The sequence below is a fragment of the Urtica dioica genome, chromosome 11 (genome assembly GCF_054948205.1).
Source record: "Urtica dioica subsp. dioica isolate 48M chromosome 11, U.dioica_male_clone48M_v1_H2, whole genome shotgun sequence".
NCBI classification, from domain to species: domain Eukaryota; kingdom Viridiplantae; phylum Streptophyta; class Magnoliopsida; order Rosales; family Urticaceae; genus Urtica; species Urtica dioica.
Genome location: NC_142766.1, coordinates 21,256,204 through 21,281,306, shown reverse-complemented (window position 1 = coordinate 21,281,306; position 25,103 = coordinate 21,256,204). Strand labels below are relative to the sequence as shown.

Genomic DNA, 25,103 nt, shown 5'->3' with positions numbered 1-25,103 from the left:
CCAACATTTTGGTGAAGATCAATACTTGCTAATGGTACTAGATTATAATGCTACTTTTTCCATTAATCCGAAACATCTATTTAGGTAAAAGAAGGCGAGGAATGAGATTACATCTTTAGTGAATGTGATCTTGGCCAAGAGTTCAAAATTTCATAAAGTTAGACGGTTAGTTACAAAATATCTAGAAAGGTCCTTTTAGCTCGGTGAGATTCGATACTTTTAGCTCGTGGGACTTAAACTAGGAAATCTGAACTGAGCGGCTAATTTCGGAGAGTTAAAAAAAATAATAGCAAGACTCGCTAAGTGGCTACCTGTTGAAAGTTAACGGCTTTATGGTACACAATCAATCAATCTTCCTGCTTAACGGCCGTGTTTTCCTTGATGCTCTTGGTCAACCAAATGGCGGTTTCTCTGGGAGAGACCTTTCCGGGCCCGAATGGCTTCAGCAAAACTCCAAGCTCGTCGTACCTTTCCTGACAAAGCAACCTCGCGCTGAACTCGAGCAAACCCTCCAATGCCTCGGCTCTCTGCCGGTACGACGACGGGTCGAACCGCCGGCGCCGCGTGTCCGACGAGGTCCGGCTCGAAGCCCCAACCGTCACGTTCTGGTCCGACCCACCTCCTCCGACACTCCCTTCTTCCGATTCCCTCTCGGTTTTGAAAATGTTGCGCTGGATTCCGTTCCACGCGTTGAAACTGGGTTTGGTCGGAGACATGTCGGTGATCTGAACGGTGCATTTGTCTTTGGTGAGCGAACGGTCACCAAAGTCGTACGAGGATAATGGGAACTCGGCGATCCTGTCGATTCGAGGAGAGTTCATTGAAACATCGGGTGACTGTACGCTTTGGAGGATTCCGATACTGGGAATGAAAGGAGGCCGCTGGATCGTGGATCCGGTTTGGAATGGCAACGAAGCTCGTCGATTATTGGAGTCGGGTTTCTTCGTAGTCCTTAAATTTGGTGCCTAGAAAACAATTAAAACGGAATAAGAGCTAAGAATCTCATGGACCATAATTAATCATTTACGGCTAGTGAATATCTTACGGATGCACGGGTCTTTGTGGGCTCTGCCCATTTCTTAGGAGTCGCAGAGGCTTTCGATGGTGTGAGCCTCGAATTCTTAGCCATGCTTGTAGTCTTGGAAATGACTGTCCGCTTAGTGGTTGTTTCTTTCTGAGATTCTGCAAAGGATAGTTCTGCGGAGAATTTGACTCAGATTATCTCGAAAAATCACGCGTTTAGTAGACCATAAAAATAAAAATAAAAAACCTATGCACACTCACCTCCAGATATACTTGGATTCAATGTCCTATCGTTGTTGAGAGAATACCGCTTCTCCCTGTAATTGGGTACAGTCGCTTCCGGCTCGGAAAATCTGGCTTTCCTCGTGTAATTGGAGTGTGGCCTTAAACTACCGCGTCTCGGATTGTTGACTTTGAGTTGAATCTGAAGAACGTAAGGCTGAAGGTATGGATGACCAAGAAGCTCGGCAGCCTGACAGGACCGAAATTGTGGAAAATGAAGATTGCGAATTTATTACGAAAGAGAGACTTAGGGCGCAGGAAATGCAATAGTTAAACATACACTCGGCCTAAATTCTGGATTTTTCCGCAGCATGCTTTTAACAAGACCTCGACTGGAATAGGGATGAGGAAAATAATCAGCTAGTGATTTTTTATAAACCTTGGTAAATACTGTTAAAAATAGCTGTAAAAATATGACTTACAATTCACTCGTATACTTTGTAGGAAGGGGAGCCACAACGGACCTATTAATTTTATTAATAAGTGCTTGTATATCCTGCTCAAGGAAAATGCAGATACTACGATTAGTGATATGAAATTATTAATTGGAATGAAGAATGTACGGACAGGATTCTTACAAATGCTTTAAAAGCAGGTTTTAGACTCGTCATCTCGTACATGCAGCATCCTAGACGGAAGGTTTCAGAATATATGAATATTTATGTCAGATATCATAATAATATTTAAAATCAATTCTACGATCTTGGAATGCATATCGACCTAAAGACCAAATGTCTGACTTCGATCCATACGGCATATCGGCTAGAAGCTCAGGACACATGTAGCTGGGAGTCCCAACAACCTGAAATGCGAAACTATACACTTTAAGAACCAGAAGAACAAATGAAGATCCTATAAGGTGACCGAACTTGTAAAGTAAACTGCTTACCGACAAAGCAAGATCATCCGAGGTCAGCATTTTGGCAAGCCCAAAATCACCTGATTCATTATTGGGAAAACTATTTTTAGGAACATGCAGTTCTTTCAGGGAATAGAGAACAAATATTGTAAAGGGATACATTGAACGGCATACCAAGGCGAATATCCTGATCTTTTGTCAAGAATATATTTGAGCACTGAAGAGGTCATGAAATGGCATTAGTACTGTTAAGGGAGTTTTCAAAAGGACAGTGAACAAGCTTGACACTGACCTTAACATCACGATGTAGAATATGACTCGTATGCAAGTAATCTAACGCCATGAGGAGTTGTACAAGCCATTTACATAGCCTCTGAAAGAAGGGAAAAAAACCAGTAATTAGTTACCGACGCTCTTAAGAGTTTTACCGATTCACATAGCATAAGAAGATTTCTCTCAAGGCAGAGTAAAGTACCTCTTCTGGGAAAAGAATGCTATTTGCCTTCTTAATAGCTTCTGCCCTGTACCAGACAATGAAAAGTATGAGAAAAGTCTGGATTGTATAAACGTGAGTACATCAACTGAGATATGGATTCTAACTGCAGATTAAAAGAGCTTACATGTCTCCGCCTTCACAAAAACCTATGATAATGCAGACATAGCAGCCCTGATAAGAAGATAGATGAGAAAAGATGTTAGTCCACCATAAAAAGAAGAAAAAATAAATTAATAAATAAATAAATAAGCAAAAGGCACAGCTAATAGCCGGGTAGCCAAAAAACACGCTGCCGAAGTCGAAGAAACAAAATAGAGGTATCGTATACCTTTTCTACCCAAGAATCCTTGTACTCCACAATAAATGGATTTCTGAATCTCGAAATGAGTTCCATCTGTTGAAATCAAAACAAAAATCATAAATAGGTGGATACATATTTGCATAAAATGCAGTTCCAAGTCAACAGCTGTCCAGTAATAGAACAACCAGCTACAATTTCTATATTGAATCTCTTTAGATTCAATCGAATATGATTAAGGAAATGAATACCAACCTCCTGATGTGCAGATCTGCGAGACCTATCGGTTTGACGAGCAAGACGAATCTTTTTCAACACATACCTTTGGTAAAACACACACAACACGCAAGTCAACAAAAAGGATATTGGTTCCCGCAGATATGAACAGTAATACGAGCACAATACAGTGACATGAAAACGGTGGACAACAAAGAGTTTAGATTCCACACTCACTTCTTCTTTTCATGCTTATGCTTAACAAGAAGAGCTGAACCAAAAGCTCCTTTACCAATTTGCTCGAGTACGTCGTATTGCTCCATGTTACCCGTTCTATGCTTGGTTTCTCTGTTCACATACCATAAAAGACTCAAGTTCTTGAAACAAGCTTTCACATAAATGATATTTACACGTAATTCTTGAAATGCACATAAACACACGAGGTGGCCAAACGAGGCCACATAACTGCTATAATACCTCGACCACAAACTAATTGGAAAAAAAAATATAAGAACAATAAAAAGAAAACTAGCTGATATCATTTGATCTTGATCTCACTTATACCTCGTTTCCATTTACAATGTGATTGAAAATGCTGTCTATCTCATAGAGCCTAGCTAGCAATTGAGTATGTCGTCAATTCACAGTATCACTGATAAAACTTCGTAGAATAAAGAAGGACTCTCGAAGTTTACAAGAAGAGCTTCAACATTAGCTTAAACTTATACAAAGCTATGTTTCGCTTTAGTGGCTTCAGTGCCAATATCTTTATACAGATCTCATTTAACAAAACAAGTTCAAAGTACAATGGTTTGGCTTTCCTACATTTTCTAGCAATCGGTCAACTGAAGAAAGAAAAAAAGCAGGAGACAGAGAAACAAAGTACGGATATATATATATCTATGCCAAATGCAGTCACAAACCACACATAAAAAAAAAAAAAAAAAAAAAAAAAAAATTTAAAAAAATCCGAAGATAGAGAGCGAGAAAGAGAAAAGCAAATAGACGAATCATCACAAATGTCAAGCTCCAAATTTATCAGATACAGAAAAAAGAATATGGAGACCAGAAGAAAGGAGATTGAAAAAAGACATGAAAGTTGAATTGCACAGTGGAATCTCTGACAAAAGAAGCATGATTACATTTAGAAAATGCAAAAGAATGTACCTCGATAAACTGAAGTTTGAAAGAAAAAAAAAAACGGGAATCGAAAAGTAAACAAGAATGCATGTGTGTTATTGTGTGCTTGAAAATGAAAGGAAATTAAAGATTTGCAGAACTGTATGTACCTGGAAACTGGATCGAGTCGAAGTCTAGAAGAGCGAGCGAGAGAGAGAGAGAGAGAGAGTGAGAGAGATCACAATAATGTGAGTGAGAGAGACAGAGACGGTGGAGAAGATGCTGTAGAACGACACCGTTTGAGAGGAGTAAGCGCAAATTGAGGAAGAAGTTGCAGTATCTCTTTCGCCATTGGAGTTTTTCACTCCAAAGAAACTGACAAAAAAAGGACTTAAAGAGAGAGAGAGAGAGAGAGAGAGAGAGATTAGAGTGCAATATAAATAAAGTGGAAGGTGCTAATTATGGGATTAAAAAAGGTGATTAGAGAGAGAGTCAAAGTGAGTGAGAATGAGATTACAAGTGTTTGAGAAAATAAAAGGTTTGATATGTTGTGATTTGTGAAAATGAGAGAGAAGACTGTCTCTCTCTATTTGACATGAAGACTTACTTGAAGAAAAATAAATAATAATAAAAAATTAGTGTAGGAGACACTGGGAAGGTGGGTATGTTTTTTTGTAATTTTCCTCTCCTCGTTGTCCTTTTCCTTATCAGCATTTTCATATTTTATTTTATTTTGTTCTCATTAAACCAAAAATAATAAGCCTAGGGAGAATGAATAATATAAACTCAATCTTCACCCTAAAAACTAAATTCTTACTCGACGATGATCATGCTCTTATTTTTCCTTTTACAATTAGATCATCTAAAACTATAACACAGATAAAATATTACTCCATAAATTAAATATACATATAAGTACCATTTTTTATGATAAATATTTATTTAATGAAAAGAATACAACTCAACATAAATTTTTAAAAGTGGTACCTAGGATAGTCTAGTGGTAATTCCACACCACCTCCTGTGTGGAGGTCGTGGGTTCAATCCCCACTGCAGCAAAGCTGCCTTCAAAAAAAAAAAAAAAAAAATTCTAAAATAAAATATAAAAACTCGTCGTATATTGTTGTCGAGCTTCACACAACTCTGTGTGTAAACATTGACGAACTTTATTAAAGAGGGACATAATTTTCTTTTGCTTTAAAATTTGGAACCGATTATCTTTTAAATCAGAACATTACATTTATAGAATTTTGTTTCACCCATGCTCTTGTGTCTTCTAAAAGAGAATTTAAGTCTTAAACAGGATTCAAAAATTTGTTGGAGCTCCAACTTAATTCGATGGGAGATGTTCGAAGACATGTTTTTAAATTTTATAATTTTTTCAGTTTTTAACATAATTTTTTTTTGCTGACATAGTTCTTTTTTTTTCTTCTTATTTTTGGTAAAGAATATGTAAATTACCCATTTGCTTCAAACTTTACATAATCAGTATGCTACTTAATTTTGTAATTAAAAAAAACAGCATTTATTATTATTATTATTATATATTTTTATGATATGTCAAACAACATCATAGGGCTGGCTGTGTCCAGGAGATTAGGGATAGTTACACAATGATTTATAATTATCTATCGCGAACAAGTTCTCCACTAAAATGTTTGATTCTCAAGACTTCGACTTTATTTTAGTTAATTAATGTTATCTTTTCAATAGATTCGTGAATGAACGCTTCCAAATTGTGTTATTTTTGTATGCTAAAATCCAAACCTTTCCATTAAAAAAAAACAACTATGGTCCATAATAGTTTATACTTAGTGTTACTTTAGAAAAGGATGTCACGACTCGTATATATAATACCTAAAGGAAAAACACAAAGAATGGACCTTTTCATCATATTATATTATATTACTTGCTTGAATAACTATCAAAAGCAATAGTGAGATTATTGAATTGTCCTCACATAAGCAAAACTTCACTATAATTAACTCCTTTTTGTGCCATGGCTTTGAAATAAGAAACTTGTGATGTGTTTCTTTGTTATTTCTTATGTAATTGAATACATAAATGATAAAGCTACTTATAAGTATTAATCATAAGTAAATAAATAAAATCGGTAACCTGAAAAAATTGGTAACACACGATTTTTGTTGTATTAGAGTGATTGTGTTTGTAATTCATTAATAATTTTTTTAGGAGATTTGAATTTTACAGTGAACTACATTTTTGTATTCTAAGTCATTTTAGTTTTTATCAAATATAATCATGTAAAGAACCCTTTTGTTATATATATAAAAAATAAAAATAAATAAAAAAAATTAGGTAAGAACTCAAAGCGTGAGAAAGTTACGTATTTTCTTATGTAATTGAATACATAAATGATAAAGCTACTTATAAGTATTAATCATAAGTAAATAAATAAAATCGGTAACCTGAAAAAATTGGTAACACACGATTTTTGTTGTATTAGAGTGATTGTGTTTGTAATTCATTAATAATTTTTTTAGGAGATTTGAATTTTACAGTGAACTACATTTTTGTATTCTAAGTCATTTTAGTTTTTATCAAATATAATCATGTAAAGAACCCTTTTGTTATATATATACAAAATAAAAATAAATAAAAAAAATTAGGTAAGAACTCAAAGCGTGAGAAAGTTACGTATTTTCTAAACAGTTATATAACATACAAAAGTTTTGATATTGTATGGATAAAAATAATGAGACAAAAATAAATTCAGTTTTATCAAAATGACATGAATATATATATTTATAAAAAAATTAAGTAATAAGAATTAATTATATTTTTTTGTGGCGATCAATTTTATAAAGTTCAATTAAATTTGATTATTTTCTTAATAAATTAAAAGTGTTAGCACTATTAAAAGTGATATCTTTATGCTGCAATGCAATATTTAATATGTGTATATAAAGTTAGTGGATAAAATTTAAAATTATTTTTATTTACTTCATAAATTAAGAATGATTTAACATTTTCTACGTATAATGGTATATTTCAGCTTATAGATGAATGAATAAATAAAAGTTACCAAATACCTAGTATTCAGAAAAAGAAAAAAACAAGATTGACCGCGTCAAAGAAAAAACATAGTGGATCCCCACAGCTACACTACACACACTTAAATCCATAACGACAAGCCTTCCTCAATCACGAGACGACGAGAGGCCTATTAATCCGGAGCTCTATTTGTTTTGTACTCCCAGACCACATTGTCCAAATTACCCTCGCGTTTTATCTTTTTTTTAACTTCAAGACCAAAAGAACTTTCACACCGTCCCTGTGTGAGTGTAGACGTGGGTCCCAAAAAGATGGTCTGTGTGGTAGGTGACATAGCATAGCACGGACTCCGCTCTTGCCTACGCCAAATTAGGGATTGTTTTTTATTTAATTAACTCAATATTTTGGATTTGTTTGGAAGGCGGTGAGAAAAAAAAAAATTTTGAAAAATCAAAACATGAATCTTAGTGAAAAAGTAAGCGTGATGCGATCTGATTCCATGCTAATTTACTAAAGTGTACCAAAATAATATCAATTGTCTATCGAAATTTTGTTTGCCATAAATTGTTTTTAATCCGATAAATATGCTGGCAAATTTATTATTTTCACTGCCCATCCAGTACCATACTTATGATGCACCATTTTTTTCTTATTTGTTCTATATAATATAACCAGCACCTCATCGAAGTTTGTCAGGTTTGGACAGATTTTTTTTTTTTAATAAAGGACTCATAAAAAAAATTAGGGGCCGTTTGGTTAACTTTTCCAAAATCGTTTTCTGTTTTCTGATTCTAAATTCTAGAAAACAGTTTTAGAAAACCTGTTTGGTTATAAATTCAGAAAACAGATTTAGAATCATGTTTCTGTTTTCTTTGAAATTTGTTTAGAAAATAGAAAACAATGAAAAGTTGTTTTCTATTTTATCTCTATACAATTGAATGGAAAACATAACCAAACAACATTTAAAATATTCCGAAACGTAATTCTAAATCTGTTTTTTAAATTTAAAAATTAGAATCAGAAAACAGAATTTAAAAACAGAAAACAAATTTAAAAAACTAAACCAAACGGCCCTTAGCAATCTTCGTTAAATTCCCAAATCGAACAATTCGACCATTCAAACCAAATCGCACTCTTCTTTAAATCGGTCCGTTAAAATCCGATGAAGTTTGAGTTGTAACTTGATGAAGTAAAATTTTGATTTTATTTGACACATCATATTAGATATATATACATATATGATTTTCATTCGAGTTATAAAGTCATTTGTCGATAATTATTATCCAAAAAAACAAACCCAAATCAATCCGATTATTTTTTGGTTGGTTTGGTTTGTTTTACCTTTGAATCGGGTTGGTTCGAGTTTTAAAACTAAAAAATTAATTGTTGCGGTTCGGGTTGATAGCACATGACAAAACCGACTAACCCAACTCGATTACACCCCTAAAAAAATATTGATTAAAGCCAAAAACTTAAATTACAAGAATAGCGCAACAAAAATTCAAAAACTTCTACAAAAAGAAAATGAAAAGTGGATCACAAACAATCATAGATACAACAAAATAATGTGGGTTACCCAGCTATATGGATAATCTGTTATTTCTTGTGGCTGGGTATTAGGGACCATCATACGGCTCTCAATTTCAAATCGTTATCATATTACTATAGGAACCACTAGCGGAAAACGCCGATCTTCCCTTGTTGTAAATTGCGGTTTTAGGGGTTTTGCCCAACTGAGATCCACGTCTAGAGAAGAAAATCATATTTTAGATCTGAGATTAAGATCTAAATATAAAAATTAAAATCACTCCGATTAAAAGTTGGGCGATAACAAAAGTCATATATAATAAATAAGGATTATCGAAACATAATTAAAAGATAAAGTAAAAGATAAAAAATAATAATTTTATTTAAGTCGAGAGACCTCTATTGGACGAGATCATTGGAGTTTCCCTTTCGCAATTGAGGTGACGGTATCGAAGATTGAAAGTTCATCAAGTCTTAAATTTTTAGAGGGAAAGCGAAGCTATGATTTTTTTGGGAAAAAGGTATAACATCGGTTTGAACATTATTTATGCTATAATATTTGTTCTTTAAATGCCTCGACAGATTAACGTCCGACCTTTATTATATGTCTTAATAGAAAAACTAATATTTGATGTTTCATTTGTTATAAATGTAATCTAGCAAAGTAGCCAATTTCAAATATGATTTTAAGAATGTAGCTAACGTTTGGTAAATTTTGTAATCTAGCAATCTACATAAATAAACGGTTATAAAATTTCGGAATACCTTTATGTAACATAAATCACAGAAATCAACTACTAACCAACGTTACAGTCAGGCAAAACTTATCGCGTGTAAAATAAATGGAAATTAACTGAAATTAACCCAAGAAAGCTTCATATCGCAACTAATTGGACTACAAAAAGAAAATAAAATATTATGGAACCAAAAGTTTATTTTCTAACGTCTGATATTGCGTGTAGAATAAACGAAAATTAATTGAAATTAACAAAAAAAAATATAAGTCAATGTAGTAATTTGTTAAATGACTAATAAAGTCATGTCATCATTTGTGTATATATTTGAAACTTAAATGAAACGTTGGTTAGATTGCAATAACAATGTTTCAAGTGGCTTAATTATGTGTTTAAATGATTATTAATGAGATTCTAATTTATGATCTAGACGACAAGAGAATTCCGAAATTTTTATTACTTGATGTGATTAACTCACATTCTTCATGTAGCTGTAAAACTTAGTCTTTTTTTGTTTAAGAAAACGGAAAAACTATTAAAAATAGCCCTCTAAACTTAATTGATTAGTTCTTAACAAAAAAATATTGATTGATTAGCAAAATAGTAAAACTTAGGTGGTCTATTTTTTTTTAAAACCCTCAATATAATTTTTTAACTCTTGTATATAAGTAATTAACTATTATATATAAATATTTTCCAATTTTGACTGTTTTCATTAATCATAGATACACCTTAGTTAATTTGTAGATCTAATCATTTAAATTAGCTATATCTTTAGAAGACTAATTTATTTTTAAATAAATATTGGCTTTAAGCTCTCGCCCAAGACAATATATTTCTATGTCTGTGTAATATTAGTGATATTAAGTTAACACTTCGATGCAAATTAAGTTAACACTTCGATGCAAATAATAATAATAATAATATTATTATTATTATTATACAGATACGTAAGGAATCAAATATCCGGAACATACCAGACACCCGTCTCAATAATCTCATACGAAAATTAGATAGCAATCTTTTGGACATGATATCTTCCAAGAATATTTCTTCTTATATAATGTATTAAAACGATATGCATATATAGAACAAAACAACAAAAAGAAAATAAAGGCAAAGACGAAACAAAGATAGCTTTTTGAACATATACTTGTCTTTGCTTAGAGTCAGGCCTGCTTAGAGGTTAGCACAGCGAACCATTAACAAGAGCTTTGGAGTATTAAGATAAATCATCTTTATTGTGAAGCTACTTGCTAATTAAGGGAGGTTCTTAAAGGACCCACAAATTATTTTAGAACCAATTTGCTCTATAAAGCAAATGGTTTAAATGTGAAATAATGGTGAAGTTATTTGCTTCAATTTTATGTTAAGTCTCTCTAATAACCTATTAAAGATACTCTTGAAATTATTTATATTGTACTGTCACAAAATTAGAAAAAGTATTATAATTTTTGTATAACTTATTTAATAATAAGATATTAAACTATAAATTTAGTTGATTCGGTAAAATGACATGTTTGGAAATATTTGTTTTAAAAAATCGAAGTAAGATATAATGAAATATATTTTAGAACAAAAAAAAAAAACATAATTAAAGTGCTCTACTTTACTCGTTACACGTGTCACCGTTTACTCATGTGTGGCTGTGTATATGAAATTACGAAGGAAGAAACGTGAATGGGAATAGTGCGGTATTTTCCCTTCAAAATGCCATTTATATCATCTTGCAATATTTACATGAGCATTACGTTTCTTTGTATTTTAAAGCAACGTATATAAATGTTATAATCAATAACATGAATTAAAACACAAACAATATGGGAATTTTTAAATTTTCACAACTTTTTTTTTTTTTTTTAGTAGGAACACTATCGGCCAAGATTACATTATATATTAGCAGTGTCCAATGGGCGCTTGAACTCATGACCTCTCCATCGAGGTGTGTGGGATTACCGCTAGACTAAGCTAGCTATCACAAAATTTTCACAACTTAAAATCAACAAAATTTATAATACGAATTAAAATTTGATATAAATGACAAATCAAGTGGCTAAAATAAAGGCATGAAAAAATATGATCATATTTAATACAAAGGATATACATACAACGTTTCATAAAACTTTTATATATATATATATATGTGTGTGTGTGTGTGTGTGTGTGATATATTTCTTTATCTTTTTTAACCATTTCTAACTTTTATTTGTTATGAGTTGGGACCTTTTTTTTTACATGCGTGTTTATATATTATGCATATATACACAACATATTTAACTCAACGCAAAAAAAAAAAATACAACAAACGACATTTTGCACTGATAATTCCAGGAAGAAAAAAAAAACCCTATTATTCAATCCAATCACATACATTAGTCAGGACCCATTATTAAGCATTCAATTTACCGAACTAGAATTCAGATATACATGTGAGTGTATTAAGTAGGTACACGGATTGTGATTAAGACAGAAAGAAACAAAAATGTTCAATCAATATTAAAGTGAGACCTATAGTTTATGCTCGTGAAATCGAAGATATTATGAAAACCTCAGTTTTTTGGTGATCAAACTCAACGTGGGGACCAAAATTAAAAGGAAAAAAAAAACAAAAAAAACACTGAGCATGGACATCACGTTATGAGCTACGTAGCTAGCTATGCAATATGCATATATGTTTTCGTTTTTTTGTTTTTACCCAAATTAACATATTTTGTTTGAATTCGGTGGATATGCAAAATTGGTTTTGACCTGTCGGATTTTTTGGATTATTCTTCAAGAAATCTGTTTTTGACATTTTCCATATCACTAAAACGACACGAATTATAATACAGAATATAAGCTAAGATATAGCTGGAACTTCAAAGATGAGGAATTAAAAAAAAATAAAAATGATAAGTGTTGGAAATTCCCTGTGAGGCTGTGACCCGTCAATGTCTATAGTCATATATATTCCCCTATATATTTTCGTTGCCAAAAAAGAGACGTAAGGTTTGGTTGTTCACTCATTTTTGTTTTCATATAGTTGTACTGTAAAATTTTTTGCAGTTGTTTTTAAATAACTGTTTTGTAAGGATTTCAGTTTTTTTAATTCAGTTTTTTGTAATTATAGTATAATAATTCACATAAGAATTAGGCGTCGAGATATATACTAATTGAAAGTGTTTGGTGTGAATATAATGGTCGTACCTTTAGTCATAATGATTGTTCACAAGTTCATCGAAAAACACCGTTTGTCTTTATAGTCAATACAACAAATATCAAATTTTGATACCTAATGTTGACTAAAAATAGTGAAAACTTATGTGCTCGACGAGAGGATCACGACCAATTAACAGTTTGTAAAATGAAGTTTCGATTGTTTAAAGTTTGTCATAATTGTAAAACTTAAGTTTTTCAGGGAACGAAAATAAATTCGATAATCAAAAGTGAGAAAAATGAAATGATGTTGATAGGAGAGAATGAGATATCAAGATGAGATATTTAAAAAAAAAAAAAGTTAAAAAAGTTGAGTGAAAAAATTGGAAAATATCTAAAAACTGTTTTCTGATTTTCTTCATTAAAACAGAAAACAGTTTGAAAACTTTTTGAGTTATTTTCTGATAATCATCAAATAAACAGTGAATTCAGTTTTTTCATAAAACTGTTCAAGTTAGAAAAGTCAAAAACAGTTTTTAAGTTGAGAAACAAACAGGCCCTTAAGTTTTGGATTTTTGCTTTCACAATGAGAATCAAACATTGTCAATTTTGAAGTGGCTATTGTTGACACTGTTGCAAGTAACAGTGTCAATATTAACTATTAATTTAGTGAGAATTGGAAAGAATTATGTCTATTAAAATTTAAGTATTTTGTTATAGTTTGCTTTTTTTTTTTTTTTTTTTTTAATGAAAAGTAGCCATTATAGTGACATGATAGCAACTAAAGCATGATGAAATCTCTTTTTTTATCGTACAAATCTTTTGTTTTATTGCGGCGTTAAATACATTAAATAACTTATTTTGCTCTCTTAATTGAAGGAAACTTTTATTGCTCTTATATAACACGGTTATTTCCTTCATAAATTCTCTTATGAAATCAGTCGTTTTTTTTTTTAATTTGCACCGATTATATGGATTTATTTAGTGAATCAATTGGTTTCCCTATTTATAGGTAATTATTTATTGTTTGACTTAAGCGATATTCAATGATAATATTTTTGTGTCTCGCGATGCTATTTTATTTGTTATTTCGTAACATTCAAGGCACAAAACAATAATTTAACTTGATTCATATTACCAATTATTTCCTCCCTATTTCATTTTATTAACACAATAACAACAGATTAAAACATTAAAAATAAAAATAAAAACCATAAACCTTAACTTCTATAGAACATGCAAAATGAAGAACAAAATATCTCAAAACTAAAATTTTGTACCTCGACCAGATTTCTCTGATGATTAAATCGATTATTCTTTTTTCATTTTCTTTCGTTCTCTATTTCCTTGGTTTTAGTCGGTGAAGAATGATTAATTTTAAAAGAAAATTTTTAGCGTTTTTTTTTTTGCTCTTAAAACGGAAATAGCATTGCGTGAAGTGATGAGAGTCGACTTGACTTATTTAGTGTGTCCACAATTTTTGCGGAATAGTTATGAACATATTTTAAATTGATTTTTTTGTTTTGTTTTGCAATGAATATCTATATAGGCAAGTTTGAGCGAAAATCAAAATTAGGGGCATTAGCGTCTTTCTTAATCAAGAAATAGTTTAGAATGGTTAATTAATAATTATTATCTAAATGTTGACTAAATCACAAATCTATGTTTCTAATGAGCTTCTTATTTATAGCGCCCTAATTTAATTAATTTCGGTCTGATGGATTATTTTTCTAATAAAATAAAATTTGAGTTATATTTTTAAAAGAGTGTGGACTATTGAACTGCTGACCTAATTGACATATTATATAATAGGCTTAATTTGATTTATTACTATTACTATTATTATCATAAGTTTAATTGGATGTTTTTGTGATAATTTAAATACCATAGAAACTCCAAATTTATAGTTATAGATGAAATCAAGTTTTGATAATACAAAAGTGTAATGTAGGAAGAAAAATAATATTAACATTTAAAACTAAGTAGTATGTCACATGTCGTATTGCGTGCTTGCCACAAAATTGAGAACTTGATTTATTGCGTACATTTATTCGTCGGTGATGTGTTGGATTAATAGAAAACTTAATTAATTAACAAAGAAGAAAAAAATAGAATAATAACTAATTTTTTTTTGTAAGACTTTAGCTTCTAAGCTATACGCTATAATACATGTACATATAGTTGTTTACAAGCAAATCTACGAAATGATAAATTAAAATTTATGAAGGAAAAAAAACGCGTCTTGCATGAAAGTAAGCGAGTTTTAAATTTTAATAAATCCGAAAAGATAAAAAAATGTGTTAGCACATCTGCGTCTACTTTAAAACTGAAAGGCATATTAATCTTCAGATAGATATTAGTAAGATATGTCAAGTGCTACGTGCATATATATATATATATGTATGTATGTATGTATATATATATATGTATGTATGTATATATATATGTATGTATATATGTCCAAAATTCAAATAATTATGTATGAAAGAGCTAGGCTAGCTAGAGGTTGTTTGGATTTAAGGCATACATGTTATTGGGTTTGACTTTGAGTACTAACTATAATGAGATTAATAAGCATTAAATCCCAATAGTGCCACTTCTTAAAAAAATATAGAAAAAATAAAATAAAATTAAATCATGGATAAACATTAATAAATATAAATGGTTTGACAAAATGTGAGTTCTCGCCAAAGAATTAGCTAGGGTTTCGCTGGTTATCATCAAGTTTATACATTTATGTACCTGATGTTTTCATTTAGTTAGTTCAAAAAATAAATGTTTGAATGCATTTATAAATATCCATATTCTTACATAATTTCAATTTAATTATCACAGTCATTTAGTGATAAATTGTATATTAATTTTACTTTTTCCCCTTTAACCTCGAATGTAGTAGTGAGATGTATAAAAATAAAAGAAGTGTATAGGCCCCAAATTAAGGATACTATGGTCTCTCCGGGGTCTAAATAAAGGGGAGTGATGATTGCAAATAGATTAACCTAAAACGTAGACATATTCAGAAATTCTTCGGATACATTATTGCCTAGTAGACGCTTTTAGAGAAATTAAATTTTCCAATAATTGAGACAATAATGGCTGTGGTCTGAATCGAAAAAAAAAAATTAACCCGTTTTCTTTTCAGTTCACTTCATATGAGTTATCCGGTTTCATATGAAATGAAGATGAACCTAACTAATGGTATTTGATAGCCATTATATAATCTTTAATAAATTATTATAATTATATAATCCTATGATTTTTTCCCCATATTATATAATCGTTAATTTGGGGAAAAAAAATCTTAGGGGAGCTTATTTACTTTTTTATGTTAGAAAAATTAATTAAATGACAGTAAATAATATTCGATTGGGGTTTATGAGGCTACATGCATATATATTTTTTTCTTTTACTTGAATGAGTTTTTTTTTCTCATATGTTTAAATTTTCCATATAAAAAACCAAAGCCGGTCTTTTTGACGCACTTAAGACTCGTTCAATTTTTATCTTTATTTTTCCGAAATGATGGATTCATTCTAGACTCGGTGAACTAAGAAAAAAAAAGTTGGTACTTCATCATTTGTCGAGCTATAACTCAATTTGAAAATTGATTTTTTTTTTAACGAAATAACAACAGTCGACCGTTTTCTATAACGGTCGTTCATCTCCGTAGAGAACCTATGTCAAATAACAGCTTTCGGATTCAATAAGAGAAAGCTTATCATTGTTCATCATATAGTTTATTAAAAAGTTGTTGAACTTGGACATATGTTTGTAAAAAAAAAAAATTATGAATTAATAGATATATCTCAAAACGAAGCATGTACTTGCGTGACATTTTTTTTTTAGTGTCGTTAAAAAATCGTATTAAATATTCGCGAAATGTATAGATTGGGTCTTTGTGAGCTTGTTTAATCAATTGAATTTGTAGAACATTCCGTGAGTGTTTATTTTTAATCTGTCCGTGAGAGTATTGAGAAAGAGTAATAAGGATTATGTTATAATTTATCTATACAACTACTTTCTTATTAGGACGTGACATCGAAATATGCCATGTATTTTTTCTACAAACGACCATGGTTCTTTAAAGGCAAACAAATTCCCTTTGACATTTGTGTTAAACGCAACAAATCCAACTGGATTTTTATTTTTGTAACGCATGGCATTACGGATAAAGAACAAACTTGAGTGCCACATAAATGGCTCCAACTATCAAATTAAATGCCCCTAGTTTAGAACGAAAATAATTTTGTAGTTAAATGAAAAATGTTATCCATTCACCTCCTAAATTAGTTATGTTGCTTTGTTTTATAATTGTAAAAAGGAATTAAATAATTCTTATAAGTTACCATAAACCGTATAATTTTTTATTTTTTATTTTTTGTTATATTACAAACTAAAAAGTACAAATCATAATGATTAACGAAAACATGTTTGTCAATGACATTTCATTCACATCTAATTATAATTTTATTTATAATATCATCCTTAAATTTTATACAGAAGTCTTAAATATATTATATATTTGGTAAACAAAGTAACAAAATGATTGAACATATATGATTTATATCTTAAAGATTATTTTAAACGATTTCCAATTAAGGAGACAAATTGACATATAATCATTACACTTACAAAGTTACTCGAAGGGAAAATTGAGTTTACCCCGCGAGATTTTATAGATTTGCATCTTATATATTTTATATTATCCTATATAGCAGATACTTATGACTTATTGAAGAAAAACAAAAGTAAATATATGTATTCAACATTAAATAATAATTTATCTACATAAACGAATCATGCTGAGCTAATTATTCAGTTACACATAGTTTTCTAATTTTGTTTTACTTTAGTAATGTTTTAATATCAATATCATTTACGTCTGTCCTAATATATAGTATATAAAAAAGAGCTAATTTGTAAATTTTTAAGGTGAAAAAATAAAAAAATATAATAAAAACTGGCAAAAAATGTAATTTCTCTCTGTCCTGATACTCACCGTAGAGACGTAGGTCTGAGTTAAATTATTTCTTTTATATTTGAATAGTTAAATTATAATTCTAACTAAAGATAGCCATTTAACTATTTCATACCTTTTCTTTAAAAAATAATTGATGATATAAATAAATTTTTGAAACTAAATATTTAGTACACGAGTGAAGAGTAATGAACAATGTAATAGCCATACTACGGAAATTATATCGATTAGGATTCAAGACTACATTTTTAAAATTCCCAATCATAAAAAGAATAATTTCTCATTCTTCAAAGAAAAAAAATATAATTCCTCAAGGCCGTAACCATCGAATTATTCTATATTGGCCCAAAAAAAAATTATTATTAGCTACAGCTAAGCCCAAAAGACATGAATGAATGAACTATCGTTCGTCTTGACGTACACAATACATAGAGCCCTGAAAATATTCGATTATGGGCTTTTGCTTTGGCTCGGAGCTGCAGAGTAATATTCCAGTGCGGAACACGTCACGACGAACAAAGATGTGGACAACTCAACCCAACGACACGAATTAAACCAAAAACAGGACTCGACAAGTCAACCGCAATTAACGAAAGACATATATTAGAAACCAAAGAATGGAAGGAGGAAGAAGGAGACCCATTGTTCTCTTCGTAATTACCAATGAAACGAGGTCAACCAGAGTTGACTACTTTTGGAGTCAATCTGAGCCGTTCATTGGGTGGGGGCGCGAATGCACGTGCTATTTTCGAAGCGACTCTTTAGGGGAGGGACCACGAAGGTGCAGTGGGTCGTGTCGCAGGGGATCCCTTACGTGTGACGTTGATTTGTGCAGTGTGTATGTATGTATACGCATGCATGTAAATGTATTTTTAAAAAATCTCTCTCATTCTGTGCTGTGTTCTGAAGAAAAAGAAAAAAAAAAGTGTCAGTGGGACCCACTAGACAGGAGGCAGATTTAATAGAGGGAAGAAAACGACAAAAGCGGCGGGGGGATTTTGATTGGATCGGATGGAGAGACACTCACCCACCGTAATATACGACTCGTGGGTCCCACATATTATCTTCTCCATCGTGTTATCTTACGGCAATATACATCATCCAGTAATGTAATGTAGTTGGATAAGTCATGATAATATTCGTCTCTCTCTCTCTCTCTCTCTCTCTCTCAACAATGTTGTTCCGATCAAAACGACGGCCATTATCGCACAACTGTTAATGAACACGTTGGGTGGTTTAATTATTGTAAAATAGAAACTACGTACAAAGCTCTTTTCTATATACTTGAAGAAAATTTGTAATATTGTTGCGCCGATTATTTCGTTTGCTCTGTTTGTTCTTATTCTTTGACATTTTTTTTTAATCCAAATGCTAAAATGTAGTGGTGATTACTTACTTGCTAGGTTAAAGTTAAACACAACTGAATGTAATTGTTCCTTCACAGGAACGGGATGGTAAGTGGTGAACGTAAAATAAAATTGAGAGCTTCTAGATATTGTTGTGTATGTTATCTTAATTGATAAACAAAAGAATGTTAAGTTGGGAAAAACGACCAATATGCATATATACGATTTTATTTTCATATTTTAAATTAATGAAGGCACGATATTCTTGAGATTAAAGTTTAAAACCTATGCTAGAAGTAATTTCTTCTACAAAAATTACATGGTGAAAAGACTTTCGTATTGAGAAAAGTTCCCAATACGATATTTTTCAATGATAAAACTATCACTTGATTGAAAGAAATGTAAAGTACCTAGAGGTGTGCAAGCTCTAACGATAAATCTAAAATGCATCCATATGTTTCATTACTCCATTCTCAATTAAATGAAAGTGTAAATGACCAATATCCATATAAAAAAAAAATCTTAAATTAAAAGTACGAAGAGATAATACTCTACAAGAAAAATATGGTAAAAAGACTCTCGTGTTGAACAAAATTCCGATCGAATACATTGTTGTTCAATGATAGAACTAGCACTTAAAAGAAAGAAATGTAAAATACCTAGCTTTGTGATAGTCATAACGTTAAATTCAATGATTTTTCTGAACTTCATTCTCTTAATTCAGATGCTCCTTATCTTAGGAATCACAGTGAAAAAAAATGGAAACTACCAAAGTTTATAAAAGTCATGAATTACTTTTTAATTGTCAATTGATTTTAAAACGAAACTCTATTATACTTTTACAGTACGTGAGTTTATTAAACTCAAATTATATTTAGATAGGTAAGGCAATTAATTTATTCTGTTTAGTGTCGTAACTATATATTCCATATTTGACCCAACTTTATTTTTGTTGTTACTTTATTTGCTTAATATTTTTTTAACGACAACTTTGCTCATATGCAGACCTTGCTAGGAGCGGTTTTCCTTAATAAGCTTCGTGTAGTCATTGATGATTGAAGTTTGATTTATTAAGTAGTCTGATATACAATATATAAATATGATATTATGTGTAAAACTGATAGTGTAATGTAATATATATATATATATATATATATATATATATATATATATATATATATCACTATTGCACATTAGTAAATACAAAGATCAACGTTAGTCAATGGTACCTTCCATTTAGTCAAACTTATGCATTATTTGATCTTATTTCTTAGCTATTTTCGACAATTCCATATTATGTCTAATCACGAACCCTTGATATACTATTAAACGTAGGATTTTAAATAAAATACAGAAACTTGAATGGCCATTATAGTTCAGCCTATTTGAACTCACCATCTCTAAGGACTAAGGCTGTGTAAAATTCTCACTAGAATAATTGTATTTTATTTTGTTATAAATAACTTCAGCACTAGACCAAGTTAAGAACACTGTTTGGTTGCTGTGTTGTACGAATTAAAAACTATCAAAATGGCAAATAAGAATCTTAAATGAGGTGACATTAATTGTTCATTTATAGCAAAAACAACTTGGTAAACACGATCACCACACGATAGAATTTTTTTTTTTAATTAAAGCCTTCCTTTTATTTCGGCTACAAAAGATTCTTTGGTCTGTGCACATATATTTCTTTTTTGGTTTTATTCCATATAGAAATAACAGCACGAGAGGAAGCTCTGAAAGAAATATCATGTCTTTTCAATTTATTGAAATAGTAAACACAGAATCAAACAATGACAATTCTCAGATGATCACACCATGTAGTAACCTCATGAGTCATGACTACTCTTGCTTCACAAATTAAAAAAAAAAAAAAAATCTCATTATTATTTTCTCAAAATTGTCGGTGACCGCTAAAAACAAGCTCTCCAACATATATCGCAGGTCGAGAAAAATATAAACAATAAAATAAAATAATAGTTTTTTTTTCTTTTCTCTTTTCTCATGTCACTCTCGTACTACCACTACATGTTCACCAAATAATAATTATTAAAAAAAAAAAAACCCCAAAAACCCAAGAAATACGCCACATTGTATTGTTGCACACGAAAAATAAATAAATGCCAAACTTATAGGATTAGAATTCAAAATCAAAAGCCGATGGTACAACGATATTATTATTATTATTATTTGTAGTAGTAGTAATAGAAGTTGTAGTTTCCGATCTCTCACCTTGACCAAGATCAATATCATCGATTATAACATGATGATGATCTTCATCGTGATTATGATGATGATGATGATGAACGAGCGTTCCTTTACTGTACAAAGTGCTAAGCTGGTCAAAATAAGGGCAAGTTCTTGAATCGACAGACCTTTTCTTGTTCGCGTCTTTGGTCTTCCTGAAATACTTGTTGATGTTCTCCCATTTCTCTTTGCACCTCTTCGCGCTTCTCTTGAATCCCATCTCCCACATTCCTTGCGATATTCTCTCCCACAGAGGAATATTATTCCCTTTGTTGCTGTTATCTGATGATCCATTGCTGTTACTGTAGAGAGTACTACACCGGAGATTTATCAGTGCCAAAACCTCGTCTCTCGGCCATCTCTTCCCCGATTGGCTATCCTTGTCCTTGTTCTCGCCGATGCTCAACGGAGGACTGTGGATATTTATGATAACAGCGCTAGGGTTTTGAGGGCTAGGGTTTTCAGAATTAGGGCTTTTCTCGTGGACCAGTGTGGAAGAAGAAGATGAAGTGATTTGACTTTTTACCAGCACCTTTTTGGCGGCGATTGCGGGGAGAGAGAATTCCTTCTTCTTCTTCTTAATGATCGGCTCTGGGAACTTGGTGTGATCGGAGGTGAATTTGGTCAAGAACTCGATGATCGCGGACTGTCTGTCTCCGGCGAGTGCTTGTTCGTGAGCCATGGATTCGAGCTCTTTGTTCATCCTCTCCGTTTCCTTTCTCTTCCAGTCTTGTTCCTTTCTCGAATTCTCTGCGTCTCTTCTCACCATGTCTTCCATGAGCTTGTTGTGCATTTCCTCTTGCTGAGCCATCATCTTCTTCACTATCTCCTCGCAGAACCCCTTGAACATCTCGAACTTATTACTCGCCGACGGCATTGGAGAAGAAGAAGAAGAAGGTTCTAGAATTGGTGCTGATCTCTTCCTTTTCTTCCCACTCTGATGATCCTCGGAAGCCTTTTTCGTGTGATCCTCTGCGGGCAAGTCTATCGGATTATTGGTTACTCCTATCTGCTCCGCCGGTGAATGGCTGTTCTTTCGGGGCTCGATTGTGACTGCGACGACGTCGTTTTGCCGCTGAGTACTGTGATTGTAGAGCTCGTCAAGCTCGCTGAGAAACGGCCTGAAGTTTTTGTTTGAGCAATTATTATTATTATTGAAATATCTGCTTTCTTCTTCGAACTTCTCTTTGCATTTCTCTCCGCTTCTGAGCTTGAATCCAATCTCTGCTAGCTTCCTGTCACACACACCACCATTATTCAATGTCTGTATATCACTATATTGTATATATGTATGTATGTATGTATGTATGTGTAGCCGACAAAACAATGAACAGAAGAACTTTTCACAAACATTTATTATTTATTATTCTCTCTGTGATTTTTTTTTCTTTCTATCTTTTTGGGTAATCTCAATAACTTTATACATGAATAGAATACCAACAAACAAACATGCTAATTCTCTCTCTTCCCTCTCAAATTCAACGCCGTAATAAAGCTCAATAACATGAATTTAATAAAAACCTAGAGAATTAATTGAAGAAATAAACAATTATATAGATATATACACGTACCTTGAGACCTGGTTCCAAGTGAAATCAGGGAACCAATTCTCCGTCGTAGATCTGATCCTCAACAGCGCGAGAATCTCCTCGTTCCCCCACGGCTCGTCGTCCTCGTCCACCACCGTCGCAGCCATCGATCGCTCGATCTCCGCCACGTGGCTTTTGACCGCCTTGTCGTTGACGTTGATGTGGTGGTGCAATAACGAGCTGTGGTGGAGAAACTCATGGTGTTGTTGCAGCTGTGAGTGGTGGTGAATGGGAAGAAGTAAGTGATTATGGTGAGAGAATGAGTCAAAGTGGTTGACTATTGTGTTGTTGTTTGTGGTCTGAGATTGGAGAGGGAAAGAGGAAATAGGGAGCGAATGATTTGGAGGAGAAGAAGAAGAAGAAGTTCTTGTTGTTGGTGTTATGAATTGGTGTAAAAGCTGGTCATTAGGTAATCCATCAAACATGTTTCTTTCTAGGATTTTTTTGTGTGTGTTGTTATTAGTAGTAGAGACTAGAGAGATGTAATAGAAGTGTGTATTTGAAAAACACTATAGTGATTTTTTTTTCCTCTCTATCTTTTGGCTCTCTCGCTCTCAACACACACAATTTACTGTAAATTGGCAAAAGGTGGGAAAGAGAAGACTACAAAAATACCAATCCTAGTCTCTCTCTCTCTTTTGTTTCTCTCTCTCTCTCTCTCTCTCTCTCTCTCTCTCTCTCTCTCATTTATCAATGAGTTTGTCCTATTCTGGAAGAGAGAAAAGGGAGGCTTAGCATTAGTATTTGCTGTCACACAACCTTTAAGAAGGAAAGTGAAGTCACACTCCCAACTGAGGCAAACTTATACATATATTCAGTGCAAAGTACTATTGATCTCAGAATCCCATTTTTTCCTTTCTATTATTATTGTTTTTTATTAGTCTTTATTATTCTTCATTCAAAATGGAACTGAATCATGAATTACATTCCATGCCTCCAAAAATAAAGAAAAAATCAAAACTTTTTTATTATTTATTTAATATCAAAAAGCCCAATTGATTGTTGTTGTTGTGTAGTAGTACTAGTACCTATACTCGATACCAATCACTAGACATACATTATTAATGTTACAAAACATGTGGAAATGACCACTTAACCACAAGCAAATAATTTTTTTTTTGTGTTGTTGAAATTTGAAAATATATAAATCTTGTCCCCAACCCAATATCATCAACCGATCGAATTTCACATCACTCGTTTTTAGTACATGCAGATATGAGAGCTGGGTCGGCGCGTGAGGACAACTCTCACATGGCTTGAGAGTGTGACAAAGCATAGCTTAAGTAGGGTTGAGAACTGATAATATTATTAAATTTTATATTTTTCCTATTTTGTACCATTTGGGGGTCCTTAGAATCCTATGCAGTAGCTGATGCTCATGATGGTGTAATTAACGGCAAAGGCATGGCAGGACACGTGAAAACATGCAGAGACTGGGACCAATTAATTTAAGGATGGGCTATTTTCACATGGGCCAGCCCACACCGTAAGTTTAAATACACCCTCATAATCTCAACCCTCCAAAAACTCAGTCAGTATGATCAATCATTCCTACCAATCATTGATCTTTATTTTCGTTCTCTTTTCTCCATAATAATTAGTCTTTAAGTAGCATGTAAAAAAATTAAATACCAGATTCAAAATAATTGGTTTGTTTGAAAGTTTTTTTATTTTATTTTTAAATGTCATCTAATTCGGTTAAATTTTCGTAATTGCACTTTCGTTCCGTCCATAATCTGGACATGCTTGTGTGTCTTGAGGGATTTAAAGATCATGGAATTCGAATGTTAAATAACTAATTGATTAATGGAATGAAAGTCCTTAAATGATACTTTTGGTCTTGGGCAAGAGTGACTTAGTTGGACTTTTTAACTTTCCTTTAGGCCCAAGATGGCCCACGAGAGTTACCTTCTCATCTTAAGAGTGAAAATTACCTTAGCGCGTAATCGTTTTATATCGAAAATAGTTTGTGTCCAATAAAATGTCAATTTCTTATGTTTTTTTAATCATTTTATACACTATGTTATTATTATCAATTTGTTTTTTTTAAATAGTACTATAATGTATACATTCTAAAAGCGGTGTGCTCATACATCTAAAATATTTACATCTAAAATATAAATAAAATATATATTCATTTATAAATGTATACTTACTACTTAACAATATATCGAGTGTATACTGAAATTTGTGTATACTTAAATTATATACTTAAGAATATTATCGTAACAAATTGAAA

General features: G+C 31.8%; 2 protein-coding genes across 2 annotated transcripts; both read right to left on the bottom strand.

The window, feature by feature from the left end:
• Positions 1 to 46: 46 nt before the first annotated feature.
• On the bottom strand, positions 47 to 3,849 carry LOC149382312 (serine/threonine-protein kinase Nek1-like). Its single transcript, XM_089630823.1, has 16 exons — positions 3,739 to 3,849; positions 3,412 to 3,522; positions 3,214 to 3,280; positions 2,989 to 3,054; positions 2,785 to 2,831; positions 2,640 to 2,685; positions 2,457 to 2,537; positions 2,339 to 2,381; positions 2,195 to 2,244; positions 2,026 to 2,107; positions 1,884 to 1,933; positions 1,728 to 1,801; positions 1,586 to 1,637; positions 1,285 to 1,495; positions 1,046 to 1,197; positions 47 to 965 (listed from the first exon to the last, which is right to left on the bottom strand). Exons 1-16 carry the CDS (start codon positions 3,747 to 3,749, stop codon positions 348 to 350), a joined length of 1,761 nt encoding a protein of 586 aa, XP_089486949.1. The 5' UTR covers positions 3,750 to 3,849; the 3' UTR covers positions 47 to 347.
• Positions 3,850 to 20,992: 17,143 nt separating this feature from the next.
• Positions 20,993 to 23,639, bottom strand: LOC149382311 (Duplicated homeodomain-like superfamily protein). Its single transcript, XM_089600796.1, has 2 exons — positions 22,847 to 23,639; positions 20,993 to 22,510 (listed from the first exon to the last, which is right to left on the bottom strand). Exons 1-2 carry the CDS (start codon positions 23,287 to 23,289, stop codon positions 21,166 to 21,168), a joined length of 1,788 nt encoding a protein of 595 aa, XP_089456922.1. The 5' UTR covers positions 23,290 to 23,639; the 3' UTR covers positions 20,993 to 21,165.
• Between the last annotated feature and the right edge of the window lie 1,464 nt (positions 23,640 to 25,103).

Coding starts and splice junctions, on each gene's coding strand:
- LOC149382312 (XM_089630823.1), bottom strand. Junction 2,832..2,988: donor AGGATTCTTGGGTAGAAAAG/GTATACGATACC, acceptor TCTTCTTATCAG/GGCTGCTATGTCTGCATTAT. Junction 966..1,045: donor CCACAAAGACCCGTGCATCC/GTAAGATATTCA, acceptor ATTGTTTTCTAG/GCACCAAATTTAAGGACTAC.
- LOC149382311 (XM_089600796.1), bottom strand. CDS start 23,289: ATGTTTGATGGATTACCTAATGACCAGCTTTTACACCAATTCATAACA. Junction 22,511..22,846: donor ACTTGGAACCAGGTCTCAAG/GTACGTGTATAT, acceptor TGTGTGTGACAG/GAAGCTAGCAGAGATTGGAT.